This window comes from Dipteris shenzhenensis, chromosome 23 (genome assembly GCF_047967505.1).
Source record: "Dipteris shenzhenensis isolate YYH24624 ecotype China chromosome 23, Dip_SZ_1.0, whole genome shotgun sequence".
Taxonomy (NCBI): Eukaryota; Viridiplantae; Streptophyta; class Polypodiopsida; order Gleicheniales; family Dipteridaceae; genus Dipteris; species Dipteris shenzhenensis.
Genome location: NC_141618.1, coordinates 7,620,916 through 7,642,321, shown reverse-complemented (window position 1 = coordinate 7,642,321; position 21,406 = coordinate 7,620,916). Strand labels below are relative to the sequence as shown.

The following is a 21,406-nucleotide window of genomic DNA, read 5'->3' as shown; positions in this document are numbered from 1 at the left end:
CAGGCACCTATCAAAGCATATAATCTCATGAAATTGGGCATAAGATTTGTTGGTGATGTTGTGGATCAACAAGGCTATACACTTTCATTTCCACAAGCTTGCAGGACATTTTCCTTGGGTCTGCATCATAGATCCATTTGGAGAACACTTTCAATTATGATGCAGCCATTTGTTCCGGTTCCTCCACTGTTTGCACAGGACAGATTAATGGACTGGAATTTGACTTCCATACCTCCTGCTGCATACACACTTTCGATACACAATCTGACTGCCTCGAAGGTTTACAGATTTCTTCTTCCACAGCCATGGATTGACAAGCATGCCAACACTCTTTGGAATTTGGATAGGCCTTTATCTTGGTGGCAATCCCGTCTCATGAAAATCTGGAAAACAAAATTGCCATTGAAACAGAGGCTTTTCTTTTGGAGATGTATAGTGGGAGCCTTTTCCATTGGGGTGAAATTGGCAGCTCGCCGCATTGCTTCTCCTTTCTGCCCCCGTTGCTCTCATCCTCGCGAGACAGTTCCTCACTTATTATGGTTTTGCCCGCACTCTCGCACATTGATCACTCAGGTTTCTCATTTACTGCGGCTTCGGTTCCCTTCTATCAGATTTGGGAAACTTTTCTGGATGTTTGGATGCTGCTCATCTCAGATGTCTCCATTACTCCTTTTCTTTCATTGGACTCGCTTTTGGGTATTATGGACCATCTGGACACAGAGACTGCACTCTAGGATGGGTCAACAGTTTCCTCAGGCATATATTTTCTTCAGAATGTCCCTTAAGCAGTCTTTACATGACAGTATTGCTGCAAGGGATTTGGATGCTACTTGCCTTGAAGTGTTCTCTACTTGTTTTTGAGTTCTTCTATTGGGCTCTCTTTCGGAGTTCTTTGCTAGTGTGTGGGAGACCTCCCATATTGTAAATTTATGAGCATATAAATACAATGGATTTTACCAAAAAAGTGTGTGTGTGTGCAAGCTACTCTTTGAGGGTAGAGAATCTCTTTTGGTCTAAAGTATTCCACCCACCTTTGGCCTTACAAGAACCCCGACGTTCTTATTTTCTCTCCTTCAAAGGCATTTCATCTGTGGCGGATGTACTTCATGATGATGGCACAATTCTATCTTTTTCTTTGGCTGCTCGCAAATATGGCTTGGGAGCTCATTATCGTCCTTTATGGCATAAAATTTCAGCAATGCTCCAACCGTACTTGCCGATACCTCATTTAGAAATACAGCATCGGCTTGAGGATTGGATTTTACGCTCTCCTTCCTCATATGTCCGTCCTTTGAAGCTTTCACATATCACAGTGTCATCATTGTATAGAGTTTTATTACCTCTACCTTGGATTTCCAACAGAGCAAATACTGTTTGGCATATGGATCGTCCAATGAAGTGGTGGAGAAAAAGGCTGCGTCTCCTTTGGCATTACAAAGTCCCTCTTCGACAACAGCTTTTCTTATGGCGAGTTCTCCTTGGCATTTTTCCATCTGGACAGTTACTCGCACATAGACATATTGCTTCAGCTGTTTGTCACAGATGCTCGCACTCTACTGAATCAGTGCTCCACATCTTTTGGTCCTGTCCAAATACTTCTGATCTCATTGCTCTCATCAGACAGAGGCTTCGACAGCGATTTCCTACTGTTACTTTTGGCAGATTTTTCTAGTTGTTTGGTTTTCATCCCCAGAGACAGGGTTTTGATTTATTTTTTATATGGGTGCGATATTGGACCCTATGGACTTTATGGATGGATAGAAATCATAGAGTCTTTGGTGATCCACTATTTTCACCCTTTCTTTTTTTCAAACGATCTCTACAACAATCATTCTACGATTGTTTTCAGACTCGTTTGATTGATCAGGATGTGTATACAGCCTATACTGAGATTTTTTCTTGAGTAGTAGCTACTTCGTTTTTTGAAGCAGCTATGAATGTAATTATTATATAGAAATAAAAGCTTTCTTCTCACAAAAAAGTGTGTGTGCAAGCTACTTCGTTTTTGAAGCAGCTCAAATGTAATTATTCCATAGAAATAAAAGATTTCTTCTCACAAAAAAGTGTGTGTGCAAGCTTAGTGAAAAAATCAAGGCATTATGGTCTATGTTATTTGTGGTTATTTTCATTGTGGATTCAGCCCATTTTCCATACTATGATTGGCATAAACACACACACACAGAGGCACACATCTATAAAAAGGTCCCAATACTAACTTTTTGTCAAAGCTTGTGAGATAAAAGGTAAGTCTCATTCATTAGTCAGAATATGAGTGTTAACTTGTAAATTCAATAAGAGCAAACAGAAGTAAAAGACTTGGAAAGCATGACAACAATGATTACTAAAAAATTGATGAAACTGCAAATAAGTACATGTTGTATTAAGGGTCAATCCTACTCCAGGGAAGGTTTAAAGGTGACATTCAACTTAGAAGACTCAAGAGAGTCAGATTTTATGACCTTGGTCTCGATGAAATTGAGAACTGAAGGGAACGTGTGTCCTTGGTTGGGAAAGACAAAGCCTTAGAAAATCATGACCCAACAACCACAAAAGCATGAACAGTTGTAAATAGAGAGTCCAATATTCGCAAGACCTCCGTTGGTTGATTTCATTGAGCATGGGGATACAGGACCAGGCTCAATTATGGAGACCAGTTAATCTTTTCTTCAAGCCAATCAGTCTGATGTAATAGAGAGCTTTCAAGCTGTTGTAGACAAAGATGCTACAATGGTGTGGAAACTTTACAACAGCTGCCAATTGCTGGGCCTGAAACCTGTGCTCCAGTTTCTAGGCTTAAACACTTCTTAAAATCCTGTTTCTGTCAGAAGGCCCTTTAAGCCTAGCTGATGCCTCCCACTTTCTTACAGATGATAATTAGTTGGGCCTGCACTCTAGTGGATGCCCACATCTCCTTCGTGCCAAGGAATTCCATTAGACTGGAAAGCCATCTTAAGAGGGACAACTTGGCACACCAGGACTGTTAAGCTGCTCAATATTGATAAGACTGCCAAAAATAATAATTAAGAAGGACCCATATACAGACCAGATTTCCCAAGTTGTTCACATATCTTGGAGAGGTCGGAACCACCAACAACACCAACCGCAACTACCTGCATCAAGTATCATACAAACTTACTTTCAAGTACACATTTAACTTCAACGATAAATGTTGCACAAAAAGGAAAAAAGATCAACAGCCAAACATTTAGATGCGTTAAACAACTGGACAGGTGATGAGTCATGTCTTTACTATGAGCATAGCCATTACGAATCTTTCCCCTCCTCGCCTACATGCATGTGCCTGGGCCTCGAACACCCCCTTCAACTCATTTCACACCCAATTTGGAGCTTGGGCGCTGAACAGCTAATGAGGAAATATCAAAGGCATGATATGGTGAGGAGTGACAAGCCTTGTGAGTTCTTCACATTACATTAACTAAATGTAGCATAACAAATATCTGCAGCAGCTTGATGGCCAAAATGGACCGCTTTAAAGACCAAACACGCTCTTCCCGTTTGGCACACTGCACAATCATGGTACAAAATACAACGAGGAAATTTGTCAAAGATCTCAAATGCATATTTGTCAAAGACCTCTCGTGCATCGTCCATACTCACACACTTCACATACATATCCAGCAAGGTGGCTACCATGAAAACAGAAAACATGACTTGAATCCATTCTTTACTCCTTGGGAGTGGATGGCTCTACTTTTGTCCAAGAATACTCTTCAAAAATTTCCCACCAAGTTGCTTCCTGTCTTCCAATGCTGTCAAGTGCCTGCAAGCCTTCAGGGCATAAGATAGGTTGATCACTGCTTTGGATACCCTCCTCATGCATTCGTGAGAACAGCTCCAAAGCCTGTGCACCTCTTCCATGAGACAACATCACGCATTGGCATGCTGTCAAACACGAGGCTCTTGAAGAGCAACCTCAACATCCACTTGTGCATATGTAAATGCATAATGGAAAAAGGGTCCTTATGGACTATATGAGTGTGAATATTCCTTAGACCCAAGGGTTGTATATCACAAGTTGGGCTGTCCCCACGACGGCTCAGGAGATCCGATCCTTTATAGGCTGGTGTCAAGCATACAGCTCACACATGGATAGTTTCTCAACACACGCACCCCCTCTTACAGATTTACTCAAGGGGGTAAAGACATGCAGACAAAAAGTTCAAGTCACAAACAAAGCTTTGCAGGCCTTCCATAACTTGCAACGACTGGCCACGATAGCACCAGTTATGAAGATCGCCTCTTGAGAGGATCCATTTCTGGTGATCACAAACGCTAGCAATGTCGCCATCGGGGCAGTGTTTCAGCAAGAAGATAGGCCCATTCAGTTTATGATAGAGAGCTCCTCGGTGTCATCCAAGCATTAAAACATTGGAAGCCTTTCCTATACGGACGGACTTTCATAGTTAAGGCACATCACCAAGCCCTTAAGTGGCTTCAGACAATGCCTAGTCCGCAATGGAGCGATCGGCAACAACGGTGAAGCCAGATATTCCAACAATTTGGGGGAATGATTGTAGGCCATCTTCTCCCAGTTCTAGAAATGCCCTATGAGCCCTAGTATGTGCCTTGTAGCCATAGTTATAGGCACTTAGTTGTTATTGTGCCTTTTATGCCACATAGGACACTTAGTCCTATGTGACACCTAGGACACTTAGTCCTAGGGCCTAGGTACAAGTACTATGTACCTTTCTTTTCATAAAACAACACACAACTCTAGTTGACGTGATGGCTGAATCTATCGACTCTTTGCACCTTGCACTTGCTCTTTCATCTAACGATCCTACAGTGGTATCAGAGCGGCATTCGACTCGTGTCCTGCCCCCAGATTTGCACCAGTTTCCTTCAGCCTATCTGCTCCTCCATCCATACAGTCTGTACGACTGTACAGACGACAGTACTCACAGCCTGCACACAGGACGTACCTCCATACAAAAAGTCCCCGTACCAGCTCTGTACTACGCTCCGTACTGTGCCATACATCTTCCTACAGGCGTACAGAAGGTCTTGTAACTACTTCATACTGCATTTCGTACTTGCATCGTCGTACAGCCACATGGGAACGTACCTACATCCGTACAACCATACCTATTATTCCGTACACCAAGCTTCCGTACAACAGACGTACCTGTTCTGTACAGTCTCCGTACATTGTACGTGTATCGTACATTGGATTCCGTACTGCGCTAAGTACTGTTCCGTACAGTGGTACTTGTCCCGTATAAGAGCTATCCGTACAGTGGTACTTGTCTCGAGATTTCAGTAAAGTCTTTGCATGTGTGAAGTCACATACTTGACATTCTCAGAATTTGGGGCTTTTTTAGGACTTTTGCTATCTTAATCTTCCTCTTACTGTTTCAAATCTTCTCAAGTCATTTCAACAATTTGGAAAGCCTACATCTTGAGGTCTATATTTTGGGATAGGTGCACTTTTGCAGTCAATTTGTGGACAACAAGTCCTAATTTTGCAGTTGCAAGCCTTGAGGCTATTTTTTGGGATTTGATCTGCAATTTCTTATTTGATTGCAATACATTGGATCAGATTGGAGCACATTGAATCACTTTTGCAAGACATTGAGTCAGATTTTGAGAAATTGAGTCTTTTCTGCAGGACATTGAGTCAGATTCTCATACATTGGGTCACATTTGCAAAAATCTCAGCAAAATTTGGGGCTTTTCTGCATTTGCCCTCTTTTTGGCCTATTTGCCCTCATTAAATTTGAGGCTTTTACCAAATTTGCTGTTTTTTTTGCAGTGAACATTGTCTGACACAGTCACACTTGGGTCAAATTTGCATTTGCCCTTTGATTTGGGGTAGAAATTTGCAGAATATTTATTTGCAGATATTTGCTGTCATTTTTGGACAGCCAGCTCTTTGCAACGATAGCCTTGAGGCTTTTGGGTTTTCAGGTCTTTTTCAGGGTATCCCATTTGCAATGGCTGGCAACAATCAAGATCTATTTGGCATTCTTCATGAAGGTGATAAGTTGGATGGCACCAACTATCCAATGTGGTCTTATCCCATGAAACATATTCTTGTTGCAAAGCATTTGTGGAATATTGTTTCTGGGGTTGATCTGAGACCAACCAATGCTATAGTGGTTGCCTCTACTGCTGGTCCCTCTGCACGGGGTGCTCCTCCTGATGCCTCATCTTCTAGCACTCCTGCTACTGCTCCCCCAACTCGGGAACAATCAAGATGGGATGCAAGAGATGCGAATGCACATTCCTGTATTGCTTTATCATGCAAGAGAGACATTATTCCACACATCCGGTCTTGCAGGACAGCAAAGGATGCTTGGGACAAATTGGCTTCTCTTTATTAGATTCACAATGACGCACGTGTTGCATTTTTAAGAAGACAGTTGCAGGAAGTCAGTATGAATGAAGGTGATTCTATGGATGCATATCTGACAAAGGTAAAGGATCTCATGGAACAACTTGCCAATATTGATGAGGTGGTGCCAAATTCTCAGCTTGTCAGTACCACATTGAATGGATTGCCAGATACATATCAAGGGTTTGCTACAACCCTTTGGTTAGTGGCCATGGGTAATCCAGACCACTACTCTTTTGATCAGCTTTCACTTTGCTTTTGCAGGAAGAGCAAAGTCGTGCTAATAGACAAGCCATTGATCTTGATCATGCATTTGCTTCACAGCAGACAGGAAGAGGCAAGGCTTCCGAGCCTATGGGCAAGCCTAAATCTGCGCATAGCGGCTGCAATTCCTCCCATGCATCTAAAAATGCAGCAGATAAGTCGAAGAAGAAAAGATGCAACTATTGTCGCAAGCCTGGACATGACATTTCAGAATGCAGAAAGCGCATTGCTTCGGAGCAAAAGAAAGCAGGATTGACAGTTAATGCCTCACATGCAATTGAATCCCACGAGCCAGCAGATGCTTCACATGCATATGCTCTCCAAGATGATTGGGCATGGGCTGTCCATTGCTCATTTGATCCCTTCAAAGTTGATACACTCTTTACTTCTAATGATGCTCAGTCTTGGTATTTTGATAGTGGTGCTTCCAAGCACGTCACATCTTGTAGACAGTTGTTTCATTCTTTAGCCGATGCACCTCGAGGGAGGACTGTCACATGTGCTAATAATGCTTCCTATGCTGTAAAAGGAATTGGAGATGTGCAGCTCACATCCATTTCAAGCCATCCTGTCACTTTAAGAAATGTTCTCTTTGTGCCTGGAATTGAAGTCAACTTGATTTCAATTTCAGCAATTGCCACTTCAGGTTTCAGAGTGATTTTTGATGGCTACAGATGCCTACTTTATGATCTTCATGATGACAATGCCATAGTTCTCACTGGCACTTTGCAAAAGGGGCTTTATCACCTTGATCATCACTCAACTGCACTTTCTATTGAAGCATTTGCTATTAAGATTCACAGCTTGCTGAAACTCATCTTTGGCATAGGAGAATGGGTCATCTCAATTACAGAGCTCTTGCAAAGCTACATTCACAGCAGATGGCTAATGATGTACCTCAAACTCACACAGTTTCCAAACATGTGTGTGAGGGTTGTCTTTTGGGTAAGATGCATCGGTTTCCTTTTCAAAAAAATTGTCCAAAACTCTCACAAAGGAAATTGCAGCTAGTACACAGTGATGTCTGTGGCCCAATGAGGAGAAATGCCGTTGGGGGTAACAAATATTTTATGACTCTCATTGATGACTTCACAAGATATTGCTGGGTATATCCTTTAAAAGTCAAATCTGAAGTGTTCTTATGCTTTCAGAGGTGGCTGAATATGGTTGAGAATGAATCAGGATGCAAGCTTGTCACCCTCAACACGGATAGGGGGGGAGAGTATATGTCAAAGGAGTTTGATGCATTTTTGCCTTCACGGGGCATTGTTCACTCATACACTACTCCTTACACTCCTCAACATAATCCTGTTCCTGAAAGGAAGAACAAGTCTACCATGGAGATGGCCAGATGCATGCTTAAGGCCAAGTCTTTGCCCAATAAATTTTGGGTTGATGCAGTAATGTGTGCCAACTATGTGAAGAATAGATCACCTACAAGGGCATTGAAGACTGTTAACCTTATGAAGCATGGAAAGGCAGGAAGCCTTCACTTTCACACATGAGAGTTTTTGGGTCTCTTGCATATGTTCATGTATCATCTCAACTGAGACATAAGCTTGATGACAAGGCAATCAAATGCATATTTATTGGTTACAGCCAGGAGAGCAGAGGGTATAGCTTATACCAACCAAATACTGGGAAGATTATTGTCAGTAGGGATGTAATCTTTGCTAAACATTCGGCTTCTCCTCTCGTGGACTGCAAAGCTAAGCCAGAAGTTGACATGTTTGATGCCTTTGAATCTTGGTTACCTCTGCCTTCCTCAGAAGAGGACTTCGACCAGCAACATGAGCCTCCTGCAGGCCTTTCAACAAGCAATGATCAGCCACTACCCCATGCTGATTTGCAGGTTTCTCTTCCAGCACAAAATGATCCCACTATTCATGATGCAGTGATTGAAAAAAGAGCTGTCAATAGACAGCAAAGGCAAGTTCCCAAATGGCTTCTTGATACGTTGAGGGACAGCAAACAAGATCAGCCTTTTGCTGCCCGGACAAGATCAGGGAATAGACAGAGGCATGGTTGCTTTCTTGAGTTTGCACTCCTTGCTACAGCTTGCAATGAAGAGCCTCTTGTAGAATCGTTGAATGAAAAGAGAGTGCAAGGTACAAAGAGTCGAAGAGTCACAGCCGTCACGTCAATCTTGAGTAATGTGTAAAAACAAAGTACATAGTACTTGTACCTAGACCTAGGACTAAGTGTCCTAGGTGTCACATAGGACTAAGTGTCCTATTGGGCATAAAAGGCACACAATAAACTAAGTGCCTATACTAATGCCTACAAGGCACATACTAGGGCCTATAGGGCATCACTAGAACTTAGAGAAGATGGTCTACAAACCCCCCTCCATGGTATGGGCTGAAGTATTCTGTAAACGTCTCAGAATACCTGGTATTTTCTGATCAAGGTGGCACATGTTAATCCAAAAGGATATAGGTACCTATGAATGTACAAGGTATCTCAGATCATGTAGCAAAGGGAACCACATGTAAAGCCTGGCGGAAGACTTCGAACTTGGGACGAGGAACTACCTTTGTAAACAAATCTGCTATGTTGTCCTTTGTGGGAAGATAGGACAACTCTATGTCTCCTACTGACAACCGCTCCCGAACATAATGATAGTGAACTTCAATATGCTTGGTACGCGCATGAAACACTGGGTTACGCGAAATGGCCAAAGCACTCTGGCTGTCAACGTAGACCATAGTGGAGGATGTTTGGAGAATACCAAGATCTGTAAGTAATTGTCGAAGCCAGACACACTCTACTGTAGCGGTGAAAGCTGCCCTGTACTCAGCCTCACAGCTAGATGTGGCAATTGTTGGTTGCTTCTTGCTAAGCCAAGAGATACATGAATTGCCAAGCAAAAAATAATTGCCAGTATGTGACACTCTAGTGTCAGAACATCCTGCCCAGTCACTATCCGTGTAAGCATGCATGGTAAGTGAGCCCTAATCACCATAGAAGAGGGCTAAATTCTGAGTGCCTTTTAGATATCTGAAAACTCTCTTCACTGCCTGCCAATGCTATGAACTGGGCATGTGCATGAATCTACTGAGCTGAGATACTGCATACTATAAATCAGGTCTGGTGTGAAATAAATAAGTAAGGCATCCAACAGCCTGCTAATAGATAGTGATATCACATGGTGGGCTCCCATCATGAGCTGAGAATTTGAAGCCAGATTCCACTGGAGTAGAGATTGGCTTGCAATCCTCGAACTGAAAACGATCAAGGAGCTGTCCAATATACTTGGACTATGACATCATGATAACCCCCTTAACATGAGCAAACTGAATGCCCAAATAATAGTGGAGCTGTCCCATGTCTGACATTTCAAAAATCTGCTGCAAATCAGCCTTGAAAGCTGCAATATGCTGAGTATCTGGGCCCGTGATGAGCATATCATCCACATATAAAATCAGCACTAGAAAATCAGACCCACTCCCACAGACATAAAGAGTGGGTTCTGTGGGGCTATTCTGAAAACCAAGGGATAGTAAGTGTGCATGAATTTTGGCATACCATGCCCTTGTTAGCATTATATGCATCTCCTGTCTACAGTGTACTTGTGTGCACACTGCTCTGAGTGAGGGCTTCTTTGTGGGTGTGCCCGCCCCTCGTGAGGTTCTTTCATTCCCGGTTCCACACTTGTATCTGACACTACTTTCCATCGGTCGGAGGCTATTCCTACACTCAGAGGGGGCACCCACGAGACAGGGCCGAGGCTGGCCGACCAGCTCCCACGCAGCAGGGGGGGGCCAGAGGGGGTAGGCTGGCCGACCAGCCCCTGGCCGACCAGCTGGTCGGCCCAGTTGGCTGACCGACCAGGCTGGTCGGTCTAGGCCATCTGGCCGACCCTCCTGGCCTTCCCTATAAAAGGGTCTTTCCCTTTTCCTCATTTATGCACTTCTTCCAGCAGCTCCTCAAGGCTCTTGTCTCAGCCTGCTCCTGGCCATCTTCACCGGAGCCTCCCTTCAGCTGTTCTGTATTACTGCCCACGCTCCCTCTGCAGATCTTCTCGTTGCAGGCCCCTCCAGCCTTCTTGCTCCAGGCTCCTCCTGCCTCCTCGTTGCAGGCCCCTCCAGCCTTCTTGCTCCAGGCTCCTCCTGCCTCCTCGTTGCAGGCTCCTCCAGCCTCCGTGCTCTCAGGCTCCAGCCTCCTTGTGCCCAGATCCTCTGCTCCAGTACAGCCCCTTCTGCAGCTCCTGTTTCTCATCCTGTTCAGGACTCCTTGTATTACAGTTGCTGCCCTGGTTTATGGGCTAAGTTACAGCAGATCTGTTTGTCGCACATCTTGTTGTCTCTAGTATTCTCTGTGTGATTCTGTAGCTTCAGTTTGCTTACATCTTCCGCTGCCACTCTTGACATGGTATCAGAGCACTAGGTGCTCCCCATCCTCTTGGTTACTGAAGCTTCCACCAACACCTGGGTGATTTCCTGGTTAGCAGTCTATGTTCCTCTTGCCCCGAGATTGGCACCTTGGTCACTACTCCCTCTGGTTGGCATCACTGCAGGCTCCTAGTTTGCTGGTCGGCATCTTCCTAGGCACATGTCTTGTTGGTCGGCAGTACCTCTTGTGCACCAATTTTGGTCGGCATCCATCCTGTCCCGAAGCCAAGCATCAGTCGGATCTTTTGTGAATTTATTTTGAAATTTTGGACCTAGTACCATGGACTATCAATAGCAGCCTACTGCTTCATCAAGAGCCTTTCCCCCCCCTTCCTTCATCGCGCATCGGGTCGGCTCCCGTCTTCACCCGTACGACTTTATTCAGGGGTTTCTGGGAGAACTTATTGGCTCTTGATCTTTGGGTTCGATTGTTCTCTGTTTGGTATTGAAACACATGGGGGGCCTCAGCCACTCAAGAAATCATCAGTCCTGTCTAAAAAGTACGGATCTCCACACCCAGATACAGATCCCAATCCTTCCCCACTTCTCCGAAACTCAGAAGATTGATGGTACTAACTATGACACCTGGAAGGATAACATCGTCGCAGTTTCAGAGGGGGACAGGTTCTTTCCTTCCCGGTTCCACACTTGTATCTGACACTACTTTCCATCGGTCGGAGGCTATTCCTACACTCAGAGGGGGCACCCACGAGACAGGGCCGAGGCTGGCCGACCAGCCCCTGGCCGACCAGCTGGTCGGCCCAGTTGGCTGACCGACCAGGCTGGTCGGTCTAGGCCATCTGGCCGACCCTCCTGGCCTTCCCTATAAAAGGGTCTTTCCCTTTTCCTCATTTATGCACTTCTTCCAGCAGCTCCTCAAGGCTCTTGTCTCAGCCTGCTCCTGGCCATCTTCACCGGAGCCTCCCTTCAGCTGTTCTGTATTACTGCCCACGCTCCCTCTGCAGATCTTCTCGTTGCAGGCCCCTCCAGCCTTCTTGCTCCAGGCTCCTCCTGCCTCCTCGTTGCAGGCCCCTCCAGCCTTCTTGCTCCAGGCTCCTCCTGCCTCCTCGTTGCAGGCTCCTCCAGCCTCCGTGCTCTCAGGCTCAAGCCTCCTTGTGCCCAGATCCTCTGCTCCAGTACAGCCCCTTCTGCAGCTCCTGTTTCTCATCCTGTTCAGGACTCCTTGTATTACAGTTGCTGCCCTGGTTTATGGGCTAAGTTACAGCAGATCTGTTTGTCGCACATCTTGTTGTCTCTAGTATTCTCTGTGTGATTCTGTAGCTTCAGTTTGCTTACATCTTCCGCTGCCACTCTTGACAGCCCTGGGTGCCTGCTTCAAACCATAAAGGGCTTTTCTAAGCCAGCATACCTTGTTTTCGAATTAACAACCTCAAAGCCGGGAGGTTGTGTGACATAGACTTCTGCCTGCAGATTCCCATGAAGAAAAGCAATTTGATGTTAAGCTGGTGCACTTGCCAATGATGATGGGCTGCAATGGCAATGACACATCTAATGGTAGTAATCCTAGATGTGGGAGCAAATGTCTCCTCAAAGTCAATGCCTTGTTGTTGGGCATAACCTTTTGCAACAAGACGAGCTTTGTGGCGTTTTATACTACCATCAGATTTTCTTTTTAATTTGTGGACCCACCGGGTACCAATGGCATGCTTGCCGGGAGGAGGATCTACTAATTCCCATGTGTCATTTTTGGCAATGGATTGTAACTCAGCTCTCATTGCATCCATCCACTCTTTGCTGTCAAAAGCATCTTTATGGCACAGAGGCTCTTCATTGCAAGCTGTAGCAAGGAGTGCAAACTCAAGCAAGTGACCATGCATCTGTCTATTCCCTGATCTTGTCCGAGCAGCAAAAGGCTGATCTTGTTTGCTGTCCCTCAATGTATCAAGAAGCCATCTAGGAACTTGCCTTTGCTGTCTATTGACAGCTCTTTCTTCAATCACTGCATCATGAATAGTGGTATCATTTGGTGTTAGAAGAGAAACCTGCAAATCATCATGGGGTAGTGGCTGATCATTGCTTGTTGGAGGGCCTGCAGGAGGCTCATGTTGCTGGTCAAAGTCCTCTTCTGAGGAAGGCAGAGGTAACCAAGATTCAAAGGCATCAAACATGTCAACTTCTGGCTTACCTTTGCAGTCCACGAGAGGAGAAGCTGAATGTTCAGCAAAGATTACATCCCTACTGACAATAATCTTCCCGGTATTTGGTTGGTATAACCTATACCCTCTGCTCTCTTGACTGTAACCAATAAATATACATTTGATTGCCTTATCATCAAACTCATGTCTCAGCTCAGATGGTACATGAACATATGCAAGAGACCCAAAAACTCTCATGTGTGAAAGTGAAGGCTTCCTGCCTTTCCATGCTTCATAAGGTGTAACAGTCTTCAATGCCCTTGTAGGTGATCTATTCAGCACATAGTTGGCACACGTTACTACATCAAGCCAAAATTTATTGGGCGAAGACTTGGCCTTAAGCATACATCAGGCCATCTCCATAGTAGACCTGTTCTTCCTTTCAAAAACAGGATTATGCTGAGGAGTGTAAGGAGTAGTGCATGAGTGAACAATGCCCCGTGAAGGCAAAAATGCATCAAACTCCTTTGACAATCAATCATATTCAGCCACCTCTGAAAGCATAAGAACACTTTAAATTTCACTTTTAAAGGATATACCCAGCAATATCTTGTGAAGTCATCAATGAAAGTCAAAAAATATTTGTACCCCCCAATGGCATTTCTCCTCATTGGGCCACAGACATCACTGTGTACTAGCTGCAATTTCCTTTGTGAGAGTTTTGGACAATTCTTTTGAAAAGGAAACCGATGCATCTTACCCAAAAGACAACCCTCACACACATGTTTGGAAACTGTGTGAGTTTGAGGTACATCATTAGCCATCTGCTATGAATGTAGCTTTGCAAGAGCTCTATAATTGAGATGACCCATTCTCTCATGCCAAAGATGAGTTTCAGCAAGCTGTGAATGTGAAATAGCAAATGCTTCAATAGAAAGTGCAGCTGAGTGATGATCAAGGTGATAAAGCCCCTTTTGCAAAGTGCCAGTGAGAACTATGGCATTGTCATCATGAAGATCGTAAACTAGGCATCTGTAGCCATCAAAAATCCCTCTGAAACTTGAAGTGGCAATTGCTGATATTGAAATCAAGTTGACTTCAATTCCAGGCACAAAGAGAACATTTCTTAAAATGACAGGATGGCTTGAAATGGATGTGAGCTACACATCTCCAATTTCTTTTACAGCATAGGAAGCATTATTAGCACATGTGACAGTCCCCCCTCGAGGTGCATCAGCTAAAGAATGAAACAACTGTCTGCAAGATGTGACGTGCTTGGAAGCACCACTATCCAAATACCAAGACTGAGCATCATTAGAAGTAAAGAGTGCATCAACTTTGGAGGGATCAAATGAGCAATGGACAGCCCATGCCCAATCATCCTCGAGAACATGTGCATGTGAAGCATCTGCTGGCTCGTGGGATTCAATTGCATGTGAGGCATTAACTATCAATCCTGCTTTCTTTTTCTCCGAAGCAATGCGCTTTCTGCATTCTGAAATGTCATGTCCAGGCTTGCGATAATAGTTGCATCTTTTCTTCTTTGACTTATCTGCTGTATTTTTAGATGCATGGGAGGAATTGCAGCTGCTATGCGCAGATTTAGGCTTGGAAGCCTTGCCTCTTCCTGTCTGCTGTGAAGCAAATGCATGATCAGGAATAATGGCTTGTCTATTAGCACGACTTTGCTCTTCCTGCAAAAGCAAAGTGACAAGCTGATCAAAAGAGTAGTGGTCTAGATTACCCATGGCCACTAACCGAAGGGTTGTAGCAAACCCTTGATATGTATCTAGCAATCCATTCAATGTGCTACTAACAAGCTGAGAATTTGGCACCACCTCATCAATATTGGCAAGTTGTTCCATAAGGTCCTTAACCTTTGTCAGGTAGGCATCCATAGAATCACCTTCATTCATACTGACCTCCTGCAACTGTCTTCTTAAAAATGCAACATGTGCCTCATTGCAAATCTGATAAAGAGAAGCCAATTTGTCCCAAGCATCCTTTGCTGTCCTACAAGACCGGACGTGTGGAATAATGATTCTCTTGCATGATAAAGCAATACAGGAATGTGCATTTGCATCTCTTGCATCCCATCTTGATTGTTATTGAGTTGGGGGAGCAGTAGCAGGAGTGCTAGAAGATAAGGCATCAGGAGGAGTACCCCCTGCAAAGGAACCAGCAGTAGAGGCAACCACTGTAGCATTGGCTGGCCTCAGATCAACCCCAGAAACAATATTCCACAAATGTTTTGCAACAAGAATATGTTTCATGAGATAAGAGACCACATCGGATAGTTGGTGCCATCCAACTTATCATCTTCACGAAGAATGCCAAATAGATCTTGATTGTTCCCAGCCATTGCAAATGTGATACCTTGAAAAAGACCTGAAAACCCAAAAGCCTCAAGGCTATCACTGCAAAGAGCTAGCTATCCAAAAATGACAGCAAATATCTGCAAATAAATGTTCTACAAATTTCTAACCCAAATCAAAGGGCAAATGCAGATCTGACCCAAATGTGACTGTGTCAGGCAATGTTCACTGCAAAAACAGCAAATCTGGCAAAAGCCCCAAATTTAATGAGGGCAAATAGGCCAAAAAGCGGAAAAGCCCCAAATTTTGCTGAGATTTTGCAAATGTAAGCCAATGTATTGTTATCTGACCCAATGTCCTGCAAAAGTGACTCAATGTTCTGCAATCTGACCCAATGTACTGCAAACAAACAAGAAATTGCAGACCAAATCCCAAAGCCCCAATGTTCTTGCAAGAAATTGCAACCAAAGAAGGTGAAAACAGTTGAAAGCCCCAAAATTGCCAATGTCCTGATTCACAGCCAATGCCAACAAGTACAGATTCTGACAACAATTTCACACGTGTGAAACTGTACGGAATACCTGGAGCACGTACATGCTGTACGGAGTCTGTACGGAGCAAGTACATCTCTTGTACGGAGCACTATACATCTACTGTACGGGTGCAAGTAAGGAGCAAGTACGATGCACAGTGTACGGAACAATTACGAGACCTACTGTACGGAAGATGTACGACGCAATACGGGATGCAGGTATGGAAGATACGACGCAGGGACGTTGTACGACACGCAGGTACGTGCTTTGTGCGGGCTGCGTGTAATGGCGTCTGGATCTGCGGTACAAAAGTAGCAATAGATGGCCACGGGTACTGCAGAGGGCCTCGAAACAGCTACAGTTGAAGCCTACAAGCAGTCGCCTCAGCCTGGGAACAACAATGAGGCACTTTGTGGCGACGAAAAAGGCTATGGAAGCCTTGGACAGCTGCTGGAGAGAAGACGTACAAGATCCGTACGTATCTGTACGAAATTCGCCTTACTCCCCGCTTGCCATTTCCCTCGATCTCTCCTTCGTAACTCCTCTTTCCTGCCTTTCCCTCGATCTCTCTTTTACTGATCTTTTCCATATACCCATGCTCATATCGCTGCCAAAGTAGTTCCACACCTCAAAGTCTTCCTTCCCAAGCAATAGCAACAACATCATGCAGCTGGCTAGAGTGAAGAATCTGCGCGATCAGATGACTACAATTGGCATCACCATCACCAGTGAGAATCTAGCACGAAGGTGCATACGGATTCTCCCACCAAAGTATGACAGTCTTGTTACGATGCTGAATATGCAGAACAGAAATCCATGTCTCAACTTTGAGGATTTCAGTGCAATGCTTCTGGAGGAGGAGATGCATCAAAAGAGGAGGATTGGAGAAGATTCGACTTTCTATGCTAGATCAAAGAAAGGTAAGTATAAGGACTCTGGTAACAGAAAACCATCAGTGCAATGCTTCTGGAGGAGGAGATGCGTCAAAAGACGAGGGCTGGAGAAGATTTTTCTTTCTCGGCTGGATCAAAGAAAGGTAAGGGTAAGGGCTCTGGTAACCCATCTTCTTCTAATGATAAAAAGATAAAGAAGAAGATCAAGTGCTTCTATTGCAACAAGGCAGGGCACAAGCAGAATGAGTGCCAGAAGAAGATTGCAGATTAGAAGAACGGAGTAAAGAAAGAGTCCAGCAACAACGCATAGGCAGTACCAGTAGAGTTATTCGTAGCAATTGAGGAGATTTGCACGGAGGCACTTCATGTACCTGCGGATGAACTGTGGATTATTGACAGTGGTGCATCATGCCACATGACCAGTCGGAAGGATTGGTATACCTCTCTACAGCCGGTAGGGAATGACATCCTGGTAGTAGTCAGCAATGATGCAAAATGTCCAATAAAAGCAAAATGTACAATTCCTCTCAAGCCAGATGGAGTTGTAAAATAGTTGTCCGATGTTTTTTATGTGCCAGATATCAAGAGGAACTTGTTGTCCGTTTTTGCGATCACGAATCAGGACCTCAAAGTTCAATTCGATGAAAAGAGTCTTTGCTTTAATGGCATTTTCAGCTTCCATATTAATTTCAAGTTGGCTTTCCACCAAGAGATAGACTTATTCAGATGCCAAAGAGAATTGGCATGATGAGCAATCCATGGAGGAGGTAAAATCAATCTATAAGCCTGTATGGAAGTCAGTAAATGCAAAGGTTGAGAGGATAAGCCTGGACTTGAAGATTGAAGATGCCAATCTTGAAGCCTGTCTCTAACTGCCAATGGTGGAATCTGTACAAAAAGGAGTAAGAGATCCGCAATAACTTTCCTTATGGGTCTATGATGCATCCCAAGATTGTATTGTTAACAAGTTGCCGGAAACTCCTAGTAGGCTCACAAGCCATCAAGCCCACCAGTGCTCTATCTAGAGAGACTGGATGGCAATCTTCACTTGTTGTTTATCTTCCAGGCAAAGTGTAATCCAAACAGCTGTGGGAGTCAAGGGAGCTACCATGAGAGCCCCTCTTGTCAGGCCAAAAAGAAGTCACGACCAAGATTGCGTTCCCCGGTACCAAAACAAAAAACTACGCCTTTGTAGCAGGAAGGAGGAAGAGGCGGGGAAAACAAGGAAAGGAGGGATGGAAAAGTGGGAAAAAAGGGGAGGGGTCTGCAGAGAGCAGGAACCCCAAAAAAAGGCCGAAGCAAGGGAAAGAGCAGGGAAAAGATGTCCTGCTTCAGTCCCACCAAGGTCAGGCAGCCAACCAAGCTGATTCAAACCAGCCAGACCTAGAAAAGGGAGCTCCCTCAGCCTTTGGTGCAGCACCAGCAAGAAGAAACACACCTCGAGCAGCCACAGCCAGGCAAGGGGGGGGACACAGGCCCCCCAACCACGAGCAACCGGGGGGAGCAGCCGCAACAGCATCTGCCAGAGAAGCAGCTGCTGAAGCTGTGTGGCAGAGGCGCAGGAGCAGCGCATGATTGGGCGCTGCAAGCAGCGATGGCGGAGATCACAAGGGGGCAGGAGGAGTTCATGACAGGGGGAGGGGGGAGGGAGAGATGGAGTCGAGAGGCGGAAGTGGGCAGGGGCGAGGAGGAGGGAGGGGCTAGCAGGGGGAGCAGCAGCAGAGGGAGCAGTTTTGCAAACCTTGAGTTAGGACTTCCAATCCACTGTCTACATTTCCACGATTCCCATCCTGCCCAACTGTTGGTCAGATGGAACTCTTGATCACCAGGGTGGACTGCTAACATGGGTATTTGCCCATGTAATCTTCTTTTCCTTTGTTGGATACATCCTACCCAGTCGAGGCTGTATGATTATTTTATTTAATAAAGAAGGGGGGGAGGCGGGAGGGGGGCGGGAAGGAGTGGCAGGTCATCTACTGACCCATCCCTATGCTTTGTTCAATCCAGATCTAATGAACCCCTTGAACAATACAAGAATATGGGACATGATTCATACTCCCTGATACAGGTGAAGGCATGGAAGTAAAACTTACTTGGCGTAATTCCTGTAGAAATTTGAGCATCTCCTGAGTCGCAGCCTGTTCATCCCACAAACATTGAAGATCTTCATTCCAGACCATGACCTCATACCCACACAATCATGACAAACGAGCCAGCAATCTATGTACATCAATGACTTTGGAGGAGGTAGTATAGGCAATTCGTGCCCATTTATTATCATGTTCCTGTGCATGTTTTGGCTTTAATGAACGCCTCTTAAAATCTCAATTGAAGCTTCACAGGATTCATCTTCAGAAAATGCACTTCGTCTCCAAAGGAGTCATTTTAAATCGTAGAAAATGCAGATGGACGGACCTTTCTCGGTAAACTGAGGGTTCCATCCACGTCGAACAGGGCAATAACCCCAGGCTTGCGGCCACCCATAGCAAACTGCCAAGTGAGAAAAGAACGTCAAAAAATGCATAGATCCATATCAGATAAGATATCAAGCATGCATGATGAAAACGAGCATTCTCCATATCAATTTTTGCCGATCTGGACCAATTCAAGTTGTAAAGTAGTAGATCTGATGCTCTAGGGATTCCAACTTCACCACCTCGTGTCGCTAATTGAGATTTGTGTCCTCTAAACCGAATCAAATGATTCTTTTAAAAATGTAGTTATTTACGTGATGCACTCTTGGAGAATTCACCTCTCAGTTAGAACTATTTACAATAAAAAGGCAGCCCTTCAGTAGTGTCACGTTCCATTATAATAACCTTCCTCAAACATAAGTAATTAATTGAGCCAACCTTTGTAAGTCACCGCAAATGGTAGACGGTATATCAAAGATTCACAGCCACGTCTACGAAAGCCAGAACCAGACATAACTTACTTACATGACAGGAGAGTAATGTGATTGGAAATCTGACTTTAGTGGCACAGGCTCTACAAAAATCAGTGAAGAAACGCGCACAGGCTGTACGAAAGATTGATAGGCATCAGCAGGGTGAGCGCGTTTGAAAGCAAAATCGATCAGCAAGCTGAAACGAATTGCAATGGAAAGCTAGCATTTTGAGACCGAGAGCTGGACGTACTGCATCGGATGCTTACCTCAAAGTAGCCAAAAGATGCTGGGCGAAAGACAGCGTAAGATACAAGCAATGGAAGAGAGAATGATAGCTCAAAGGCGGAACGTAAGTGATGCTGCAGTTAGATCTTGGCTTAGAAAAGCGCAATCAGTGAGAGTGTGCATCGTGGGGGAGTTAGCCAGTCGTGTCTCACTCCACCTTTTCAATGCATTACGCTTTTTTTTTTCGTCTGTAATTATTAGCACTCCCTCGTAGCTGTTTTGTGTGAATATCCACGTCATCTTTGGCCTTCCCGGTCTTATTGCAGGGAGATTCACCCTTCTAAGAAGCATTTGAATTCTTTGATTTTTTATGACTGACTCTTCGAGGGATGAAAATAGCAAGTGTAACTTGAATTTAGAAATTCTTTTATTTTTTATGATTTATTAGCGCTGTCTCGCTAGGGGCAGGCTATAGCAACGAGTTTGCTTATTCGTCTAAATCGGTCTAAAGCGAATCAATTTGCCACTTTAAAGAAACTTTCTATTGTTGTCTCTCGCTTCTTCCCCTGGTTGCTCTTTGATTTCTTCTCGCCTTCCATCTCCAATCTTTTCCCTCCATAGCTGCTTCCCCAGCTTCTAGGTCATGCAGCTTCTCGCTATGCTTTCCTGCTCCCTTTTTCTCATAGCTACTCATGACAACTGTGCTCCTTCCCAAGCCTCTACGTTATTCGCACATAATGCCCAAAGCTTCCCGTCATCATTCCTAGCTCAGCAGCCGCAAGCTTCCTCACCCGTTGTCTTCTCAAAAGCACCCAAAGAGCGAACATCCAACAACATGGCCTCCTTTCGATTCGGAGTGATGGACTCGAGTGGGCTCCATGCATGTGCCTGTTGCTGCATCGTTTGCAAGGCATAATAATTGTTACCACCATATTTGCTGCCTCCTCTCTATCTCTCGTACATTTCAGGGTCAGTGTGATCAGCGATGCCTTGGATCTATCTGCCTTGATGCTTCTTCATTCGACTCCCTCTGCGTCAGAATTTAGTCCCTGCAGAAACTCACTATTAACAACCAAGATTGAGCACTCTCACATCCTTTTGACCAAGACGATTGAACGGGAGAGCGGGATGAGATGAGAAGCGGGGGGAGATTGGCAGGGAGGAGATGGAAGCTACTCGAGGGAGATTGGCAGGGAGGAGATGGAAACTACGAGAGAGATGTTAGGGAGGAGATGGAAGCTGCCAGGGAGCATGGAGGAAGAGATAGAGCAAGGAGGGAGACAAGGGCAACAACGACCTTAGTTATGTAAGGGCAGTGCTACCGGCACCCAATGCCTCTTGTTTCCTTCCATGGAAATCTTATTTCCTTTCCTCTCTCTCTCTCTCTCTCTCTCTCTCTCTCTCTCTCTCTCTCTCTCTCTCTCTCTCTCTCTCGTGCAAAGTA

At 44.8% G+C, this 21,406-nt stretch overlaps 1 protein-coding gene across 2 annotated transcripts in view; it reads right to left on the bottom strand.

Moving 5' to 3' along the window:
• Window positions 1–20,196, bottom strand: part of PMM (phosphomannomutase) — a 40,612-nt gene extending 20,416 nt beyond the window's left edge. The window contains exons 1-5 of one of the 2 annotated variants that reach the window (XM_087394197.1): window positions 20,004–20,196; window positions 19,790–19,869; window positions 19,266–19,340; window positions 18,944–18,988; window positions 3,044–3,110 (exon numbers count right to left, since the gene is read on the bottom strand). In XM_087394197.1, coding sequence (XP_087250323.1) covers window positions 3,044–3,110; window positions 18,944–18,988; window positions 19,266–19,334 — 181 coding nt within the window. In that variant the 5' untranslated portion in view covers window positions 19,335–19,340; window positions 19,790–19,869; window positions 20,004–20,196. The remainder of the gene's footprint in view (window positions 1–3,043; window positions 3,111–18,943; window positions 18,989–19,265; window positions 19,341–19,789; window positions 19,870–20,003) is intronic. The other variant, XM_087394198.1, reaches the window with a different exon arrangement.
• Window positions 20,197–21,406: the final 1,210 nt, after the last annotated feature.